The 19,559-nt window shown below is 47.5% G+C and overlaps 1 protein-coding gene across 1 annotated transcript in view; it reads left to right on the top strand.

Moving 5' to 3' along the window:
* The first annotated feature begins 17,711 nt into the window (after positions 1-17,711).
* The window catches only part of LOC129818077 (YTH domain-containing protein 1-like), a 43,556-nt gene continuing 41,708 nt past the window's right edge, over positions 17,712-19,559 (top strand). Inside the window, exon 1 of the mRNA XM_055873628.1 lies at positions 17,712-18,105. Coding sequence (XP_055729603.1) covers positions 18,078-18,105 — 28 coding nt within the window. The 5' untranslated portion in view covers positions 17,712-18,077. The remainder of the gene's footprint in view (positions 18,106-19,559) is intronic.

Below are 19,559 nucleotides of genomic sequence, written 5' to 3'. Positions count from 1 at the left end.
ACTCTGTACTGGTACCCCCTGTATATAGCCTCCACATTGACTCTGTACCGGTACCCCCTGTATATAGCCTCCACATTGACTCTGTACCGTAACACCCTGTATATAGCCTCCACATTGACTCTGTACTGGTACCCCCTGTATATAGCCTCCACATTGACTCTGTACTGGTACCCCCTGTATATAGCCTCCACATTGACTCTGTACCGGTACCCCCTGTATATAGCCTCCACATTGACTCTGTACCGGTACCCCCTGTATATAGCCTCCACATTGACTCTGTACCGTAACACCCTGTATATAGCCTCCACATTGACTCTGTACCAGTACCCCCTGTATATAGCCTCCACATTGACTCTGTACCAGTACCCCCTGTATATAGCCTCCACATTCACTCTGTACCGGTACCCCCTGTATATAGCCTCCACATTCACTCTGTACCAGTACCCCCTGTATATAGCCTCCACATTGACTCTGTACTGGTACACCCTGTATATAGCCTCCACATTGACTCTGTACCGTAACACCCTGTATATAGCCTCCACATTGTCTCTGTACCGGTACCCCCCTGTATATAGCCTCCACATTGACTCTGTACCAGTACCCCCTGTATATAGCCTCCACATTGACTCTGTACCAGTACCCCCTGTATATAGCCTCCACATTGAGTCTGTACCGTAACACCCTGTATATAGCCTCCACATTGACTCTGTACCGGTACCCCCTGTATATAGCCTCCACATTGAGTCTGTACCGGTACCCCCTGTATATAACCTCCACATTGAGTCTGTACCGGTACCCCCTGTATATAACCTCCACATTGAGTCTGTACCGTAACACCCTGTATATAGCCTCCACATTGAGTCTGTACCGGTACCCCCTGTATATAACCTCCACATTGAGTCTGTACCGGTACCCCCTGTATATAACCTCCACATTGACTCTGTACCGGTACCCCCTGTATATAGCCTCCACATTGACTCTGTACCGGTACACCCTGTATATAGCCTCCACATTGACTCTGTACCGTAACACCCTGTATATAGCCTCCACATTGACTCTGTACCGGTACCCCCTGTATATAGCCTCCACATTGACTCTGTACCGGTACCCCCTGTATATAGCCTCCATATTGACTCTGTACCGGTACCCCCTGTATATAGCCTCCACATTGACTCTGTACCGGTACCCCCTGTATATAGCCTCCACATTGACTCTGTACCGGTACCCCCTGTATATAGCCTCCACATTGACTCTGTACCGTAACACCCTGTATATAGCCTCCACATTGACTCTGTACCGGTACCCCCTGTATATAGCCTCCACATTGACTCTGTACCGGTACCCCCTGTATATAGTCTCCACATTGACTCTGTACCGGTACCCCCTGTATATAGCCTCCACATTGACTCTGTACCGTAACACCCTGTATATAACCTCCACATTGACTCTGTACCGGTACCCCCTGTATATAGGCTCCACATTGACTCTGTACCGTAACACCCTGTATATAGCCTCCACATTGACTCTGTACCGGTACCCCCTGTATATAGCCTCCACATTCACTCTGTACCGGTACCCCCTGTATATAGCCTCCACATTGACTCTGTACCGTAACACCCTGTATATAGCCTCCACATTGACTCTGTACCGGTACCCCCTGTATATAGCCTCCACATTGACTCTGTACCGGTACCCCCTGTATATAGGCTCCACATTGACTCTGTACCGGTACCCCCTGTATATAGCCTCCACATTGACTCTGTACCGGTACCCCCTGTATATAGCCTCCACATTGACTCTGTACCGGTACCCCCTGTATATAGCCTCCACATTGACTCTGTACCGTAACACCCTGTATATAGCCTCCACATTGACTCTGTACCAGTACCCCCTGTATATAGCCTCCACATTGACTCTGTACCGGTACCCCCTGTATATAGTCTCCACATTGACTCTGTACCGGTACCCCCTGTATATAGCCTCCACATTGACTCTGTACCGGTACCCCCTGTATATAGCCTCCACATTGACTCTGTACCGTAACACCCTGTATATAGCCTCCACATTGACTCTGTACCAGTACCCCCTGTATATAGCCTCCACATTGACTCTGTACCGGTACCCCCTGTATATAGCCTCCACATTGACTCTGTACCGTAACACCCTGTATATAGCCTCCACATTGACTCTGTACCAGTACCCCCCTGTATATAGCCTCCACATTGACTCTGTACCAGTACCCCCTGTATATAGCCTCCACATTGACTCTGTACCGGTACCCCCTGTATATAGCCTCCACATTGACTCTGTACCGGTACCCCCTGTATATAGTCTCCACATTGACTCTGTACCGTAACACCCTGTATATAACCTCCACATTGACTCTGTACCAGTACCCCCTGTATATAGCCTCCACATTGACTCTGTACCAGTACCCCCTGTATATAGCCTCCACATTGACTCTGTACCGGTACCCCCTGTATATAGCCTCCACATTGACTCTGTACCGTAACACCCTGTATATAGGCTCCACATTGACTCTGTACCGTAATACCCTGTATATAGCCTCCACATTGACTCTGTACCGTAACACCCTGTATATAGCCTCCACATTGACTCTGTACCAGTACCCCCTGTATATAGCCTCCACATTGACTCTGTACCGGTACCCCCTGTATATAGCCTCCACATTGACTCTGTACCGGTACCCCCTGTATATAGTCTCCACATTGACTCTGTACCGTAACACCCTGTATATAACCTCCACATTGACTCTGTACCAGTACCCCCTGTATATAGCCTCCACATTGACTCTGTACCAGTACCCCCTGTATATAGCCTCCACATTGACTCTGTACCGGTACCCCCTGTATATAGCCTCCACATTGACTCTGTACCGTAACACCCTGTATATAGGCTCCACATTGACTCTGTACTGGTACCCCCTGTATATAGTCTCCACATTGACTCTGTACCGTAACACCCTGTATATAGTCTCCACATTGACTCTGTACCAGTACCCCCTGTATATAGCCTCCACATTGACTCTGTACCGTAACACCCTGTATATAACCTCCACATTGTCTCTGTACCGGTACCCCCTGTATATAGCCTCCACATTGACTCTGTACCGTAACACCCTGTATATAGCCTCCACATTGTCTCTGTACCGGTACCCCCCTGTATATAGCCTCCACATTGACTCTGTACCGTAACACCCTGCATATAGCCTCCACATTGACTCTGTACCGGTACCCCCTGTATATAGCCTCCACATTGACTCTGTACCGGTACCCCCCTGTATATAGCCTCCACATTGACTCTGTACCGTAACACCCTGTATATAGCCTCCACATTGACTCTGTACCGGTACCCCCTGTATATAGCCTCCACATTGACTCTGTACCGGTACCCCCTGTATATAGCCTCCACATTGACTCTGTACCGGTACCCCCTGTATATAGCCTCCACATTGACTCTGTACCGGTACCCCCTGTATATAGCCTCCACATTGACTCTGTACCGGTACCTCCCTGTATATAGCCTTCACAATGACTCTGTACCGGTACCTCCCTGTATATAGTCTCCACATTGACTCTGTACCGTAACACCCTGTATATAGTCTTGCTATTGTTATTTTACTGCTGCTCTTTAATTACTTGTTACTTTTATTTTTTATTCTTATCCATCTTATTTTGTTTACTGCATTGTTGGTTAGGGGCTCGTTAGTAAGCATTTCACTGTAAGGTCTACACTTTTTGTTTTCGGGTGCATGTGACTAATAAAGTTTGATTTGATTAGAATCAAAATGCTGTGCATGACTGTATAGTTGGTACACAGCACATGGAACTGTTTTCTATACTACACCAAATGTATCCTGATCTATACGTTGCTGTATTTCATGGTTTTAGCAACTTCATTAAATAAAAAAAACACCTAAAAAAAATAAGGCATTTTTTTATTTTTGTTTTAAATAAATAAATGTTATCCCCTTTTCTCCCCAATTTTCGTGGTATCCAATCGCTAGTAATTACTATCTTGCCTCATCGCTACAAATCCCGTACGGGCTCGGGAGAGACGAAGGTCGAAAGCCATGCGTCCTCCGAGGCACAACCCAACCAGCCTTACTGCTTCTTTAACACAGCGCGCCTCCAACCCGGAAGCCAGCCGCACCAATGTGTCGGAGGAAACACCGTGCACCTGGCCCCCTTGGTTGGCGCGCACTGCGCCCAGCTCGCCACAGGAGTCGCTGGAGCGTGATGAGACAAGGATATCCCTACCGGCCAAACCCTCCCTAACCCGGACGACGCTAGCCCAATTGTGCGTCGCCCCACGGACCTCCCGGTCGCGGCCGGCTGCGACAGAGCCTGGGGGCGAACCCAGAGACTCTGGTGGCGCAGTTAGCACTGCGATGCAGTGCCCTAGACCACTGCGCCACCCGGGAGGCCCCAAAAAATGCATTTTTAAGGCTACCTTTACGTGGTATGCTGGTTTTCCCTTCAAAACATTCCTGAATGGGAGAGATTATGTAGTCCTGATATTGCTATAGGTCTGCCAGTAGTGTTTGTCTCAGACCATGTGACAAGTCTTTACATCATGTCTGCATCCTAAATAGTGCACTACTTTTTTAATGGGCTCTGGTCAAAAAGTAGTGCACTATATTGGGAGTGGACATTATGTTCAGGGAATAGGGGCTCTGTTTGGGACGCTGTCTTATTAGTCATGAAGTACCCAGGTCTCCTCAGTCGGTGTTTTCTCATTGCCTCATCACGCCTGCTATGTTGGTGCTGCTGTTGCCTGCACTGGGCCTGCTCCAGTCTGTGTGTACCCGGGGACCAAGGTGCGGATTTGGCCGGGAGAATACACCCACTCTTGACGATACACCCACTCGTAACGATACACCCACTCGTGACGATACACCCACTCGTGACGATACACCCACTCTTGACGATACACCCACTCTTGACGATACACCCACTCTTGACGATACACCCACTCGTAACGATACACCCACTCGTAACGATCCACCCACTCGTAGCGATCCACCCACTCGTAACGATACACCCACTCTTGACGATACACCCACTCTTGACGATACACCCACTCTTGACGATACACCCACTCTTGACGATACACCCACTCGTAACGATCCACCCACTCGTAACGATCCACCCACTCGTAACGATCCACCCACTCGTAACGATCCACCCACTCGTAACGATCCACCCACTCGTAACGATCCACCCACTCGTAACGATCCACCCACTCGTAACGATATACCCACTCTTGACGATACACCCACTCTTGACGATACACCCACTCGTGACGATACACCCACTCGTAACGATCCACCCACTCGTAACGATACACCCACTCGTGACGATACACCCACTCGTGACGATACACCCACTCGTGACGATCCACCCACTCGTGACGATCTACCCACTCGTGACGATCCACCCACTCGTGACGATCCACCCACTCGTGACGATACACCCACTCGTGACGATCCACCCACTCGTGACGATCCACCCACTCGTGACGATCCACCCACTCGTGACGATCCACCCACTCGTGACGATCCACCCACTCGTGACGATCCACCCACTCGTGACGATCCACCCACTCGTGACGATCCACCCACTCGTGACGATCCACCCACTCGTGACGATCCACCCACTCGTGACGATCCACCCACTCGTGACGATACACCCACTCGTGACGATCCACCCACTCGTGACGATCCACCCACTCTTGACGATACACCCTTTTTCAGTTATTGAGCAACCACAGACAGTGCTTCGGATCAACACAATTGAAGTTGCTCCCAGATTGACATGATGCTATATGTTTTGAATTGTAAATAAACTTTTGGTCAGTGAATGTGCCACTGAAATTGAGAACACGTGCTCAGTATGAAAATATAATGGGAAATCTTATTTATACACAACATTTGGTAACTTTAAAGTTAACTTGAAGACCCTGGTGGAGGAGCTGTCACGGAGAGTCCACCATCAGCAACATTTCCCCCGACGGCTATCCTCCAGGTTCCCTCCACCAGGCAGGAAGTCCAGGGGTACATGGATAAGATGCTGAGATACTGGAAATACGATATGCCCAATGACAATTTATTCCAGTCGTCAGTGAAGGTCAAGGCCGTGATAGATGTTTGGTGTGAGACAGAACCAGGAAGTGCTGTTATCAGAGCTGCTGGAGAGACTGTGGAGTGAGCGGTATGACTTTCTGCTGACTGTGGAGTGAGCGCTATGACACGTTCAAGATCGTGGCAGCTACGAGTTTTATACGCCTCAATCCACCGCATCCACCAATCAAAATGGCTACATGATCCCTGGTATGACCAATTACATATGTTAGCTTAGTAGAACACTCAGCATAGGCCTATTCACTTCATATCCATGTTATTCATATTTGATTCGGTGATTGGAATTACGACCCCATCCTCAGTAGCCTATTCCCACAGGCTATTGGTCAATGGAAGGATTTCTTACCTCGAAATCACCTCGCTGTTCATGTCGAATAAATGAGTCTGTCAGTTTTCAGATTTCCCTGCAGGCAGCTTGGTGGTTTGAATAACGGCCTGTCTTTCTAACCTGGAAGCTACTGCAGCCCGTGGGTGAAAACTTTTCCCTTAACACCTCCCCCTCCCCTAGATCCGAGCAGTTAAGAGCATTGGGCCAGTAGTAACTGATAAGTCGCTGGTTCGACTCCCCGAACCCGCTATGTGGAACAATCTGCAGTTTTTGTCCTTGAACAAGGCAAGTTAACCCCCGACAACAACAGTTCCCCGGGTACTGAAGACGTGGATGTCGATTTAAGGCAGCCCCTCCGCACCTCTGATTCACGCAGTGAATATTCTGTAAACATCTTTTTGTTATACATGAGGGGGAGGTCCTTGGGACACACACACACACACGAATACATAGGACTGTGGACACACCAAGCACTGAGCAGTCGGCGGGTCTTGCCAGGTACATGTTGAAAGATTTTGTCTATTTTAAAATCGGATTTGTTAAAAGGAATTTATAATGAATTGTATACTTTGTGCTCATAACAGTCAAATGACTAAGTGGCTGAACAACATCTGGCTGACCAACCAGTATGTGGAGTACATAGAGACCACGATCCAGAAGGCTAAGTGGACCAGACAGAATGGGGTCAAGATAGTCTGACAGTCTCCACGTCTGCATGGATACTCCAGGCATGGTGGGTTAGATTTTTCGCAGAAACATTAGACTTGAATTTGATTCTGGTTGCTGTGATTAACTAGTCATGCTGACGCGACCCACGTGACTCAAGTAACAGACACATCTCAACATCAACTGTTCAGAGAGACCGCGTGAATCAGGCCTTCGTGGTCCAATTGCTGCAACAACAACAACTAAAGGACACCAATAAGAAGAAGAGACTTTCTTGGGCCAAGAAACACGAGCAATGAACATTAGACCGGTGGAAATCTGTCCTTTGGTCTGATGAGTCACAATTTGAGATTTTTGGTTCTAACCGCTGTGTCTTTGTGAGACGTAGAGTAGGTGAACGGATGATCTCTGCATGTGTGGTTCCCACCGTGAAGCATGGAGGAGGAGGTGTGATGGTATCGGGCTGCATTGCTGGTGACACTGTCGTTGATTTATTTAGAATTCAAGGCACACTTAACCAGCATGGCTACCACAGCATTCTGCAATGACACGCCATCACATCTGGTTTGTGCTTAGTGGGACTATCATGTGTTTTTCAACAGGAAAATGACCCAAAACACACCTCCAGGTTGTTTAAGGGCTATTTGACCAAGAAGGAGAGTGATGGAGTGCTGCATCAGATGACCTGGCCTCCACAATCACCCGACCTCAACCCAATTGAGATGGTTTGGGATGAGTTGGACCACAGAGTGAAGGAAAAGCAGCAAACAAATGCTCAGCATATGTGGGAACTCCTTCAAGACTGTTGGAAAAGCATTCCTCATGAAGCTGGTTGAGAGAATGCCAAGAGTGTGCAAAGCTGTTAAGGCAAAGGGTGGCTACTTTGAAGAATCTTAAATATAAAGTATTTAGATTTGTTTAAAACTTTTTTGGTTACTACGTGATTCCATGTGTTATTTCACAGTTTTGATGTCTTCACTTATAGTACAATGTAGAAAATAGTAAAAAATAAAGAAAAACCCTTGAATGAGTACCGTAGGTGTGTCCAATTTTTTTGACTGGTACTGTATCGTGAATCACCCATAAATTGAAAAAAAAATTACATGATTTTTAGGCGTAAAATACTTAGGCGTAAAATACTACACACGATGCCCACAGGCTGAGAACGAGACTGAGAACAAGATATATCTCAAAGTAATGGCTGGATTGACATAACATTTGTTGTGCACAATCAAGACCCCAAGTGGAAGAAACCTGTTGATTTGGTGACCTCTTGACCTTTCCTCTAGCGCCACCATCAGGCCTTTTCATTTCCATGTTGTTTTCCATTTCCACTTTTCCAGCTGCTTATTGTCTCGTTGGTACGTATACTTAGTTAAAATAACTGCTGCAGATTTTATTATTTTGTTTGTTATATCATTCTATAGATGATCATGTTAATTTTATTTTAATCGAAGAGGTTAATGTATATTTAAATTATATTTATTTTAAGTTATTCATTAACGTTAAGAGAATTGTACCATTAAAAATGACACGTAGACTGTAAAAGATGGCTTTTAGCACATTTCTTAGAGGTTATCAGTCTTCCATCAAAGAGTGAATTCCACTGTATGCAGAATGTTACATGTCTGTCTGCACAGTGTTATATTTTCACTGCTCACCGTCAGTAAATATCATCCAGTAAATATTGGACTACAAGAGAGTTGAAAGCCTGCAAAGGTAGAGATATTTAAAGCTTTGAACGGGTCGACTGGGTTCTGGAGGTGGAACGGGTCGACTGGGTTCTGGAGGTGGAACGGGTCGACTGGGTTCTGGAGGTGGAACGGGTCGACTGGGTTCTGGAGGTGGAACGGGTCGACTGGGTTCTGGAGGTGGAACGGGTCGACTGGGTTCTGGAGGTGGAACGGGTCGATTGGGTTCTGGAGGTGGAACGGGTCGATTGGGTTCTGGAGGTGGAACGGGTCGATTGGGTTCTGGAGGTGGAACGGGTCGATTGGGTTCTGGAGGTGGAACGGGTCGATTGGGTTCTGGAGGTGGAACGGGTCGATTGGGTTCTGGAGGTGGAACGGGTCGATTGGGTTCTGGAGGTGGAACGGGTCGATTGGGTTCTGGAGGTGGAACGGGTCGACTGGGTTCTGGAGGTGGAACGGGTCGACTGGGTTCTGGAGGTGGAACGGGTCGATTGGGTTCTGGAGGTGGAACGGGTCGATTGGGTTCTGGAGGTGGAACGGGTCGACTGGGTTCTGGAGGTGGAACGGGTCGATTGGGTTCTGGAGGTGGAACGGGTCGATTGGGTTCTGGAGGTGGAACGGGTCGATTGGGTTCTGGAGGTGGAATGGGTCGACTGGGTTTTGGAGGTGGAACGGGTCGATTGGGTTCTGGAGGTGGAATGGGTCGACTGGGTTTTGGAGGTGGAACGGGTCGATTGGGTTCTGGAGGTGGAACGGGTCGATTGGGTTCTGGAGGTGGAACGGGTCGATTGGGTTCTGGAGGTGGAACGGGTCGATTGGGTTCTGGAGGTGGAACGGGTCGATTGGGTTCTGGAGGTGGAATGGGTCGACTGGGTTCTGGAGGTGGAACGGGTCGATTGGGTTCTGGAGGTGGAACGGGTCGACTGGGTTCTGGAGGTGGAACGGGTCGATTGGGTTCTGGAGGTGGAACGGGTCGATTGGGTTCTGGAGGTGGAACGGGTCGATTGGGTTCTGGAGGTGGAACGGGTCGATTGGGTTCTGGAGGTGGAACGGGTCGATTGGGTTCTGGAGGTGGAATGGGTCGACTGGGTTTTGGAGGTGGAACGGGTCGATTGGGTTCTGGAGGTGGAATGGGTCGATTGGGTTCTGGAGGTGGAACGGGTCGATTGGGTTCTGGAGGTGGAATGGGTCGACTGGGTTTTGGAGGTGGAACGGGTCGATTGGGTTCTGGAGGTGGAATGGGTCGATTGGGTTCTGGAGGTGGAATGGGTCGACTGGGTTTTGGAGGTGGAACGGGTCGATTGGGTTCTGGAGGTGGAACGGGTCGATTGGGTTCTGGAGGTGGAACGGGTCGATTGGGTTCTGGAGGTGGAACGGGTCGATTGGGTTCTGGAGGTGGAACGGGTCGATTGGGTTCTGGAGGTGGAATGGGTCGATTGGGTTCTGGAGGTGGAATGGGTCGACTGGGTTTTGGAGGTGGAACGGGTCGATTGGGTTCTGGAGGTGGAATGGGTCGATTGGGTTCTGGAGGTGGAATGGGTCGACTGGGTTTTGGAGGTGGAACGGGTCGATTGGGTTCTGGAGGTGGAACGGGTCGATTGGGTTCTGGAGGTGGAACGGGTCGATTGGGTTTTGGAGGTGGAATGGGTCGATTGGGTTTTGGAGGTGTGTGGTTACAGCAATTGCACAGGGTTGGTGTGGCCTGTGGCGGAGGCCCAAAATCTCTGGCGGCACCCCTGAGAGCACCTGTGGATGGAATTTACAGCTGCGGCATGGACCCGACCGGAGGACTACGAGCCCCGCACACTAGAGACGAATTGTAATTCAACATGAACCAGATCGAACCAGAAAGGAGGCCTGTAAAAACGGCTAGCTGGACATCGTCTGAGTGGTCGGCTATGAATGCCCTCACTCGCTAGTACTTAATGCTGACTCTATTTTCGTCTGACCCACTACACGCGGTCGGAAAAGAACCAGTCAGATGTGTCCATATTCAGAGTTGTATTCTTTAGTTCACCGCCATACATTAGCGCGCACACATTGACGTGATCTTTGTGGTTTAGGGTTAGGAAAACACACTGAAGTTGCTCGGCAACCAAACTTGAGTCTTCATCTGCCGGGGGGCAAAGTTCAAATGTGCATTCGGACATTCTGATTGGTGGAAACCAGGAGGCTGTGATAGGGTGATTTCTCCCCTTCTCAGCTGTCTAACAGGACTGTGGGCAAAGTCACCTGCACAGGCATGGCCTTATTTATTTTCTTACAATGCCTTTTGGGATTCTGGGGGGGGGGGGGGGGGGGGGGGGGTGGTAGCACGTCCACCCTTCCCTAAATGATGTAGCCTTCTCCTCTCATTCCATCCACACCAGTAGAGACTCACAACTGGGGGCGAATTCCTTTCGGCTTTCCTTTTTGTTGATTCTAGCGGCTTTTCTGCCTGAACGCTCACAGCTCACATTTGAACTATTTGAATCAGTAGTATTCCCCCCACTGGCTCTAAATACATGCAGCCAGCAGGCACAGCAGATCACTGGCCAGTCTAAACCTCATCCACCCAAGAAGAAGGCCTCTCCATCCGGGGAGGCCAACTCTGAGGCAACTATCAACACCAATGGGTCCTACAGCCCAGCACCTCTACCCCTGACACCTCCATTACTCCGAGCTACTCCATTACCCCCAGTTCCAGCAGTGGAAAGTACTTAAGTAGTACTTTCAAAGATTTTTACCTAAGTTGTTTTTTGGGGTATCTGTACTTTACTATTTATATTTTTGACAACTTTTACTTCACTACATTCCGAAATAAAATATTGTACTTTCTACTCCATACATTTTCCCTGACACCCAAAAGTACTCGTTACATTTTGAATGCTTAACATGATGGGGAAATGGTCCAATTCACGCACTTAAAGAGAACATCCATGGTCATCCCTACTGCCTCTGACCTGGCAGACTCACTAAACAGAGAACATCCCTGGTCATCCCTACTGTCTCTGATCTGGAGGACTCACTAAACAGAAAACATCCCTGGTCATCCCTACTGCCTCTGATCTGGAGGACTCACTAAACAGAGAACATCCCTGGTCATCCCTACTGTCTCTGATCTGGAGGACTCACTAAACAGAGAACATCCCTGGTCATCCCTACTGCCTCTGATCTGGCGGACTCACTAAACAGAGAACATCCCTGATCATCCCTACTGCCTCTGATCTGGCGGACTCACTAAACAGAGATCATCCCTGGTCATCCCTACTGCCTCTGATCTGGAGGACTCACTAAACACACAACATCCCTGGTCATCCCTACTGCCTCTGATCTGGAGGACTCACTAAACAGAGAACATCCCTGGTCATCCCTACTGCCTCTGATCTGGAGGACTCACTAAACACACAACATCCCTGGTCATCCCTACTGCCTCTGATCTGGAGGACTCACTAAACACACAACATCCCTGGTCATCCCTACTGCCTCTGATCTGGAGGACTCACTAAACAGAGAATATCCCTGGTCATCTCTACTGCCTCTGATCTGGAGGACTCACTAAACAGAGAACATCCCTGGTCATCCCTACTGCCTCTGATCTGGAGGACTCACTAAACAGAGAACATCCCTGGTCATCTCTACTGCCTCTAATCTGGAGGACTCACTAAACACAAAACATCCCTGGCCATCCCTACTGCCTCTGATCTGGAGGACTCACTAAACAGAGAACATCCCTGCTCATCCCTACTGCCTCTGATCTGGTGGACTCACTAAACAGAGAACATCCCTGGTCATCCCTACTGCCTCTGATCTGATGGACTCACTAAACAGAGAACATCCCTGGTCATCCCTACTGCCTCTGATCTGGCGGACTCACTAAACAGAGAACATCCCTGATCATCCCTACTGCCTCTGATCTGGCGGACTCACTAAACAGAGATCATCCCTGGTCATCCCTACTGCCTCTGATCTGGAGGACTCACTAAACACACAACATCCCTGGTCATCCCTACTGCCTCTGATCTGGAGGACTCACTAAACAGAGAACATCCCTGGTCATCCCTACTGCCTCTGATCTGGAGGACTCACTAAACACACAACATCCCTGGTCATCCCTACTGCCTCTGATCTGGAGGACTCACTAAACACACAACATCCCTGGTCATCCCTACTGCCTCTGATCTGGAGGACTCACTAAACAGAGAATATCCCTGGTCATCTCTACTGCCTCTGATCTGGAGGACTCACTAAACAGAGAACATCCCTGGTCATCCCTACTGCCTCTGATCTGGAGGACTCACTAAACAGAGAACATCCCTGGTCATCTCTACTGCCTCTAATCTGGAGGACTCACTAAACACAAAACATCCCTGGCCATCCCTACTGCCTCTGATCTGGAGGACTCACTAAACAGAGAACATCCCTGCTCATCCCTACTGCCTCTGATCTGGTGGACTCACTAAACAGAGAACATCCCTGGTCATCCCTACTGCCTCTGATCTGATGGACTCACTAAACAGAGAACATCCCTGGTCATCCCTACTGCCTCTGATCTGGCGGACTCACTAAACAGAGAACATCCCTGATCATCCCTACTGCCTCTGATCTGGCGGACTCACTAAACAGAGATCATCCCTGGTCATCCCTACTGCCTCTGATCTGGAGGACTCACTAAACACACAACATCCCTGGTCATCCCTACTGCCTCTGATCTGGAGGACTCACTAAACAGAGAACATCCCTGGTCATCCCTACTGCCTCTGATCTGGAGGACTCACTAAACACACAACATCCCTGGTCATCCCTACTGCCTCTGATCTGGAGGACTCACTAAACACACAACATCCCTGGTCATCCCTACTGCCTCTGATCTGGAGGACTCACTAAACACACAACATCCCTGGTCATCCCTACTGCCTCTGATCTGGAGGACTCACTAAACACACAACATCCCTGGTCATCCCTACTGCCTCTGATCTGGAGGACTCACTAAACAGAGAACATCCCTGGTCATCCCTACTGCCTCTGATCTGGAGGACTCACTAAACACACAACATCCCTGGTCATCCCTACTGCCTCTGATCTGGAGGACTCACTAAACAGAGAACATCCCTGGTCATCCCTACTGCCTCTGATCTGGAGGACTCACTAAACACACAACATCCCTGGTCATCCCTACTGCCTCTGATCTGGAGGACTCACTAAACACACAACATCCCTGGTCATCCCTACTGCCTCTGATCTGGAGGACTCACTAAACAGAGAACATCCCTGGTCATCTCTACTGCCTCTGATCTGGAGGACTCACTAAACAGAGAACATCCCTGGTCATCCCTACTGCCTCTGATCTGGAGGACTCACTAAACAGACAACATCCCTGGTCATCCCTACTCCCTCTGATCTGGAGGACTCACTAAACACACAACATCCCTGGTCATCCCTACTGCCTCTGATCTGGAGGACTCACTAAACAGAGAACATCCCTGGTCATCCCTACTGCCTCTGATCTGGAGGACTCACTAAACACACAACATCCCTGGTCATCCCTACTGCCTCTGATCTGGAGGACTCACTAAACAGAGAACATCCCTGGTCATCCCTACTGCCTCTGATCTGGAGGACTCACTAAACACACAACATCCCTGGTCATCCCTACTGCCTCTGATCTGGAGGACTCACTAAACACACAACATCCCTGGTCATCCCTACTGCCTCTGATCTGGAGGACTCACTAAACAGAGAACATCCCTGGTCATCTCTACTGCCTCTGATCTGGAGGACTCACTAAACAGAGAACATCCCTGGTCATCCCTACTGCCTCTGATCTGGAGGACTCACTAAACAGACAACATCCCTGGTCATCCCTACTGCCTCTGATCTGGAGGACTCACTAAACAGAGAACATCCCTGCTCATCCCTACTGCCTCTGATCTGGAGGACTCACTAAACAGAGAACATCCCTGGTCATCCCTACTCCCTCTGATCTGGAGGACTCACTAAACACACAACATCCCTGGTCATCTCTACTGCCTCTGATCTGGAGGACTCACTAAACAGAAATGCTTTGTTTGTAAATGGTGTGTGCCCCTGGATATCCGTAAATAAAAAAACAAGAAAATCGCGCCATCTGGTTTGCTTGATATAAGGAATTTGAAATGATATATACATTTACTATTGATACTTAAGAATATTTTAGCAATTACATTTACTTTTGATACTTAAGAATAATTAAAACCAAAAACTTTTAGACTTTTACTCAAGTAGTATTTTACTGGATGACTTTTACTTGAGTTATTTTCTATTAAGGATCTTTACTTTTACTCAAGTATAAAAATTGGGTACTTTAACCACCACTCTGCCAACGCCACCGTGTTCATCTGGAGCCCTCCATTATCCCCAGCTCTAGCAGTACCAACGCCACCGTGTTCATCTGGAGCCCTCCATTATCCCCAGCTCTAGCAGTGCCAACGCCACCGTGTTCATCTGGAGCCCTCCATTATCCCCAGCTCTAGCAGTACCAACGCCACCGTGTTCATCTGGAGCCCTCCATTATCCCCAGCTCTAGCAGTGCCAACGCCACCGTGTTCATCTGGAGCCCTCCATTATCCCCAGCTCTAGCAGTGCCAACGCCACCGTGTTCATCTGGAGCCCTCCATTATCCCCAGCTCTAGCAGTGCCAACGCCACCGTGTTCATCTGGAGCCCTCCATTATCCCCAGCTCTAGCAGTGCCAACGCCACTGTGTTCATCTGGAGCCCTCCATTATCCCCAGCTCTAGCAGTGCCAATGCCACCGTGTTCATCTGGAGCCCTCCATTATCCCCAGCTCTAGCAGTATCAACGCCACCGTGTTCATCTGGAGCCCTCCATTATCCCCAGCTCTAGCAGTGCCAACGCCATCGTGTTCATCTGGAGCCCTCCATTATCCCCAGCTCTAGCAGTGCCAACGCCACCGTGTTCATCTGGAGCCCTCCATTATCCCCAGCTCTAGCAGTGCCAACGCCATCGTGTTCATCTGGAGCCCTCCATTATCCCCAGCTCTAGCAGTACAAAACGCCATCGTGTTCATCTGGAGCCCTCCATTATCCCCAGCTCTAGCAGTGCCAACGCCACCGTGTTCATCTGGAGCCATGCCTTCATCTCCCCTTCATCTCCTCGCTGGGCTTCTGGGCTGACGACTACCTGGACTACAAGGACCAAGCTGCCTCCTGGAAACTCAACTTCAATGCAGTTGACTGCCTGGACTACAAGGACCAAGCTGCCTCCTGGAAACTCAACTTCAATGCAGTTGACTGCCTGGACTACAAGGACCAAGCTGCCTCCTGGAAACTCAACTTCAATGCAGCTGACTGCCTGGACTACAAAGACCAGAACTCCTGGAAGTTCCAGGTGTTGTAGTAGGGTGGAGGTAAGGAAAGGACCGGCCAGGAGAAGCTCCATTGAGTGTTAAAGACATGGATACGTACACTACCATTCAAAAGTTTGGGGTCACTTAGAAATGTCCGTGTGTTTTAAATAAAAGCACTGTGCTTTTCTTTCAAAAACAAGGAAATTTCTAGCTGGCCCCAAACTTTTGAGTACATGGTAAACGAATAATTTCAGTCCATAAATGTGTTGACTGAGAAACTATCATTCTGTTTTCTGTTAAAACAGATCCGTTGGGCAAGAAATCACATCAATATTGTTAAATCAATGAGATCCTATCAATGTGTGGATACACAATCCATGGGAAATTAAGGTACTAAAGTAGAGGCAGTGACAAACTAATCAACGTTGCCAAACAGAACCGACTTTTTAAAAGGAATTAGGTACCACACTATTGAAAGCCTGTAGAATTAAAACGAATTACATTTAACTTAAAAGTTACATCACAATTTCGATTTGAAATATTTTGGACATCAAAGCAACCTTGAGGTAATCTTATTTGAGTCCGAAAAGGATGTTCATATGATAGGTAAGCTATATAAAACCTTGCAGAGAGCATATCCAACTGACGATCACTTAGAAAAAATATATAAGCTATCGGAACCAAGACTTAAAAAGAACTGATGTTGACACAAGATGGAGGGGAAGTTGGAGCATAACTAACGAAAATTACAGCTAACGAAAATGTACACTTAATCCAGTATAAACTAATGTATAGAATGTAATATTACAATCTGCATAATTCAAAACATGGCATATAGGGGTGTAGTGAGATAGGCAAAGGGCTGGACGATTCTCTTCTCATAACTCATCTGGAAAAAATGTATTCTAAAAATGTGGAAATCAATCCGCCCATATGTGTTTATTTGTCACATGCGCGGAATATAACTTTCCTGAAATGCTTACTTTACAAGCCCTTAACCACCAGTGCAGTCGAAGAAATGGAGTTAAGATATAATATTTAATCAATAAAAATATAAAGTAACACAGTATAATTACATAACAATAACGGACCTATATACAGGGTGCGCCGATACCGAGTAAACGTGCGGGGTACAGGTTAGTCGAGGTAATTTGTATATGTAGGTAGGGGTAAAGTGACTATGTATGGATAATAAACAGCGAGTAGCAGCAGTGTAAAAACGAAGGTGGCGTTTCACGCCTAACTGTTTGAGCATTATGAAACTTCTATTCGATCAAATAAACCTCACGTAGCAAAAAAAAAAAAAAAAAAAAGCCATTCATTTTTGTTGTTGACCAAATTCAACACTTATTGATCTCCATACAAAAACTAATTCCTTGCTTGGTGGGCGAAAATACGCCACCTGGTGGAGGGAAACAAGTTGGGCCTCTCTCTTCCTCTTAGATATGGATAATCGGTGTACAGTTGCTTACCGCCCAGCCCTCGGAATTGTGGGTAAAACGCTTTGTAGCGGTCCACTAGATAGCACAGTCTCAAAGTTAACGATATCTTAACAATTCTTGAACACAAACATCTTCTTTATGTTTTTAATATAAGGTTACCAGTGTGGTCAACGTTAGGGCTAATAAGGTTGTGTTTAATGTTAGGTTTCATCACATTTAAAGACGATAACGTGCCGAAATAGGAGGGGTCTAAGACTTTGTGGCTGTGGTAACGACCCTTTGCAGCAGGAGGGATGCAGTAATCCGCCATTTCAGTAGCTACGATGAGACCTACTTCCAGTTAACATTGAGAGGGGACCATCAATTTACCCATTTTTTTTAGTAGTTAGGTATAGGGCAACCGTGAGAGGTGACAAAACGAGTCCTCTAAAGGTTAGCGGAAAGCAGGGAAAGGGGCGGAAGATGGCGGTCGACAGACGAGACGAGAAAGGTACGGCGCGTTCGTCGCAGTAACGTTGGCTAGCTAGCAACGCCTCTAACTTGCTAACCATTGTCCCGTGTGGCCCTCCTATTCCTTTGTCAATTATGCTAGCTAGAAAGCCATCGTTGACAGTAGTCCAGTTACTCACAATTTGCCTAAAAAGAGTGGTTAATTTAAACTTTATCAAATTAATTTGGACACAGCCAGTTAGCTCATTAGCTAGGTTAACGCGACCACGTCTTACTAGTTAGCTACATTAGCTAACGACATCGCCATAGCTTGGTAGCTAACTATTGATAGCTAAAAGTACACCCATGTTTATACACTCGGGCCATAGCTAGCTAACTATTGAGGTATTAGGTAACGTTATCTACAGCGATGGTTAACCGCTAGTATGTCGCATTAGCTATCAAGCAGAATTGTGCACTGAATTCAAGTACCCGATTTGTGCACCCCTTACCTGGCTCTAGTAGCCAAGTCAACCCCCATTCCAGGGCCGTCATTGGAAATACGAATTTGTTCTTAAATGACTTGCCTAGTTAAATATAAATATGGTAGATCACCAAAATAAATCACGTTATTGGACTCATTCAGCAGTTTTGACCTAATTAAGTAGAATACTATTGGAAATGTATGATGAAAGTTAAATGTAACGTTATATTCGATTAATATTCCGGCGTATGGCGATATCTTACGATCCAAACACATCTGGAATTGCATTAATACAATTGGTACTCAAACACATATTTAGCGGATGTTATTGGTCTCAAACACATATTTAGCAGATGTTATTGATCGCAAACACATATTTAGCGGATGTTATTGCGTGTGTAGCGAAATTCTACTATTATCCCCGGTGTACCGGTACGTACATGATCCATTCATGCTGCAAAGTCTTCGAGTAACTCCTTAACAATAGTTTATGGCGGGCAAAATATGTGCGCTTTCTTTGAGACATTTTCCAACACAACGCTAAAATGGCTAATGCCTAGGAATGCTAGTCAGGGATGTCGCTTATCTGTTTAAGCCAATCAGGTTTCAGCAGTCTGTTTACCCCTGACAGAACGCAGCCGTGCGACATCAGGAAGTAACATTAGTCTCTAGCATGGCGGTGGAAACCTATGTTTCCCAAAGAAAGTACGCATATTTAACCCCTTTTTTTCAGCCTACTCGTCATTTTAAATCTATACTGAACAAAAATATAAACGCAACATGGAGCAATTTCAATTATTTTATTTCGTTACATATAAGGAAATCGGTCAATTGAAATAAATTCACTAGGTCCTAATCTATGGATTTCACACATGACTGGGCAGAGGCGCAGCGATGGATAGACCTGGGAGGGCATTGGCCCACCCACTTGGGAGCCAGGCCCAACCAATCAGAATTAGTTTTTCCAAACAAAAGTGCTTTATTACAGACAGAAATACTCCACAGTTTTCCGGGTGGCTGGTCTCCGATGA

Source organism: Salvelinus fontinalis, chromosome 21 (assembly GCF_029448725.1).
Source record: "Salvelinus fontinalis isolate EN_2023a chromosome 21, ASM2944872v1, whole genome shotgun sequence".
Taxonomy (NCBI): Eukaryota; Metazoa; Chordata; class Actinopteri; order Salmoniformes; family Salmonidae; genus Salvelinus; species Salvelinus fontinalis.
Note: the sequence above shows the minus strand (reverse complement) of the source record. Positions and strands in the feature narration are given on the sequence as shown.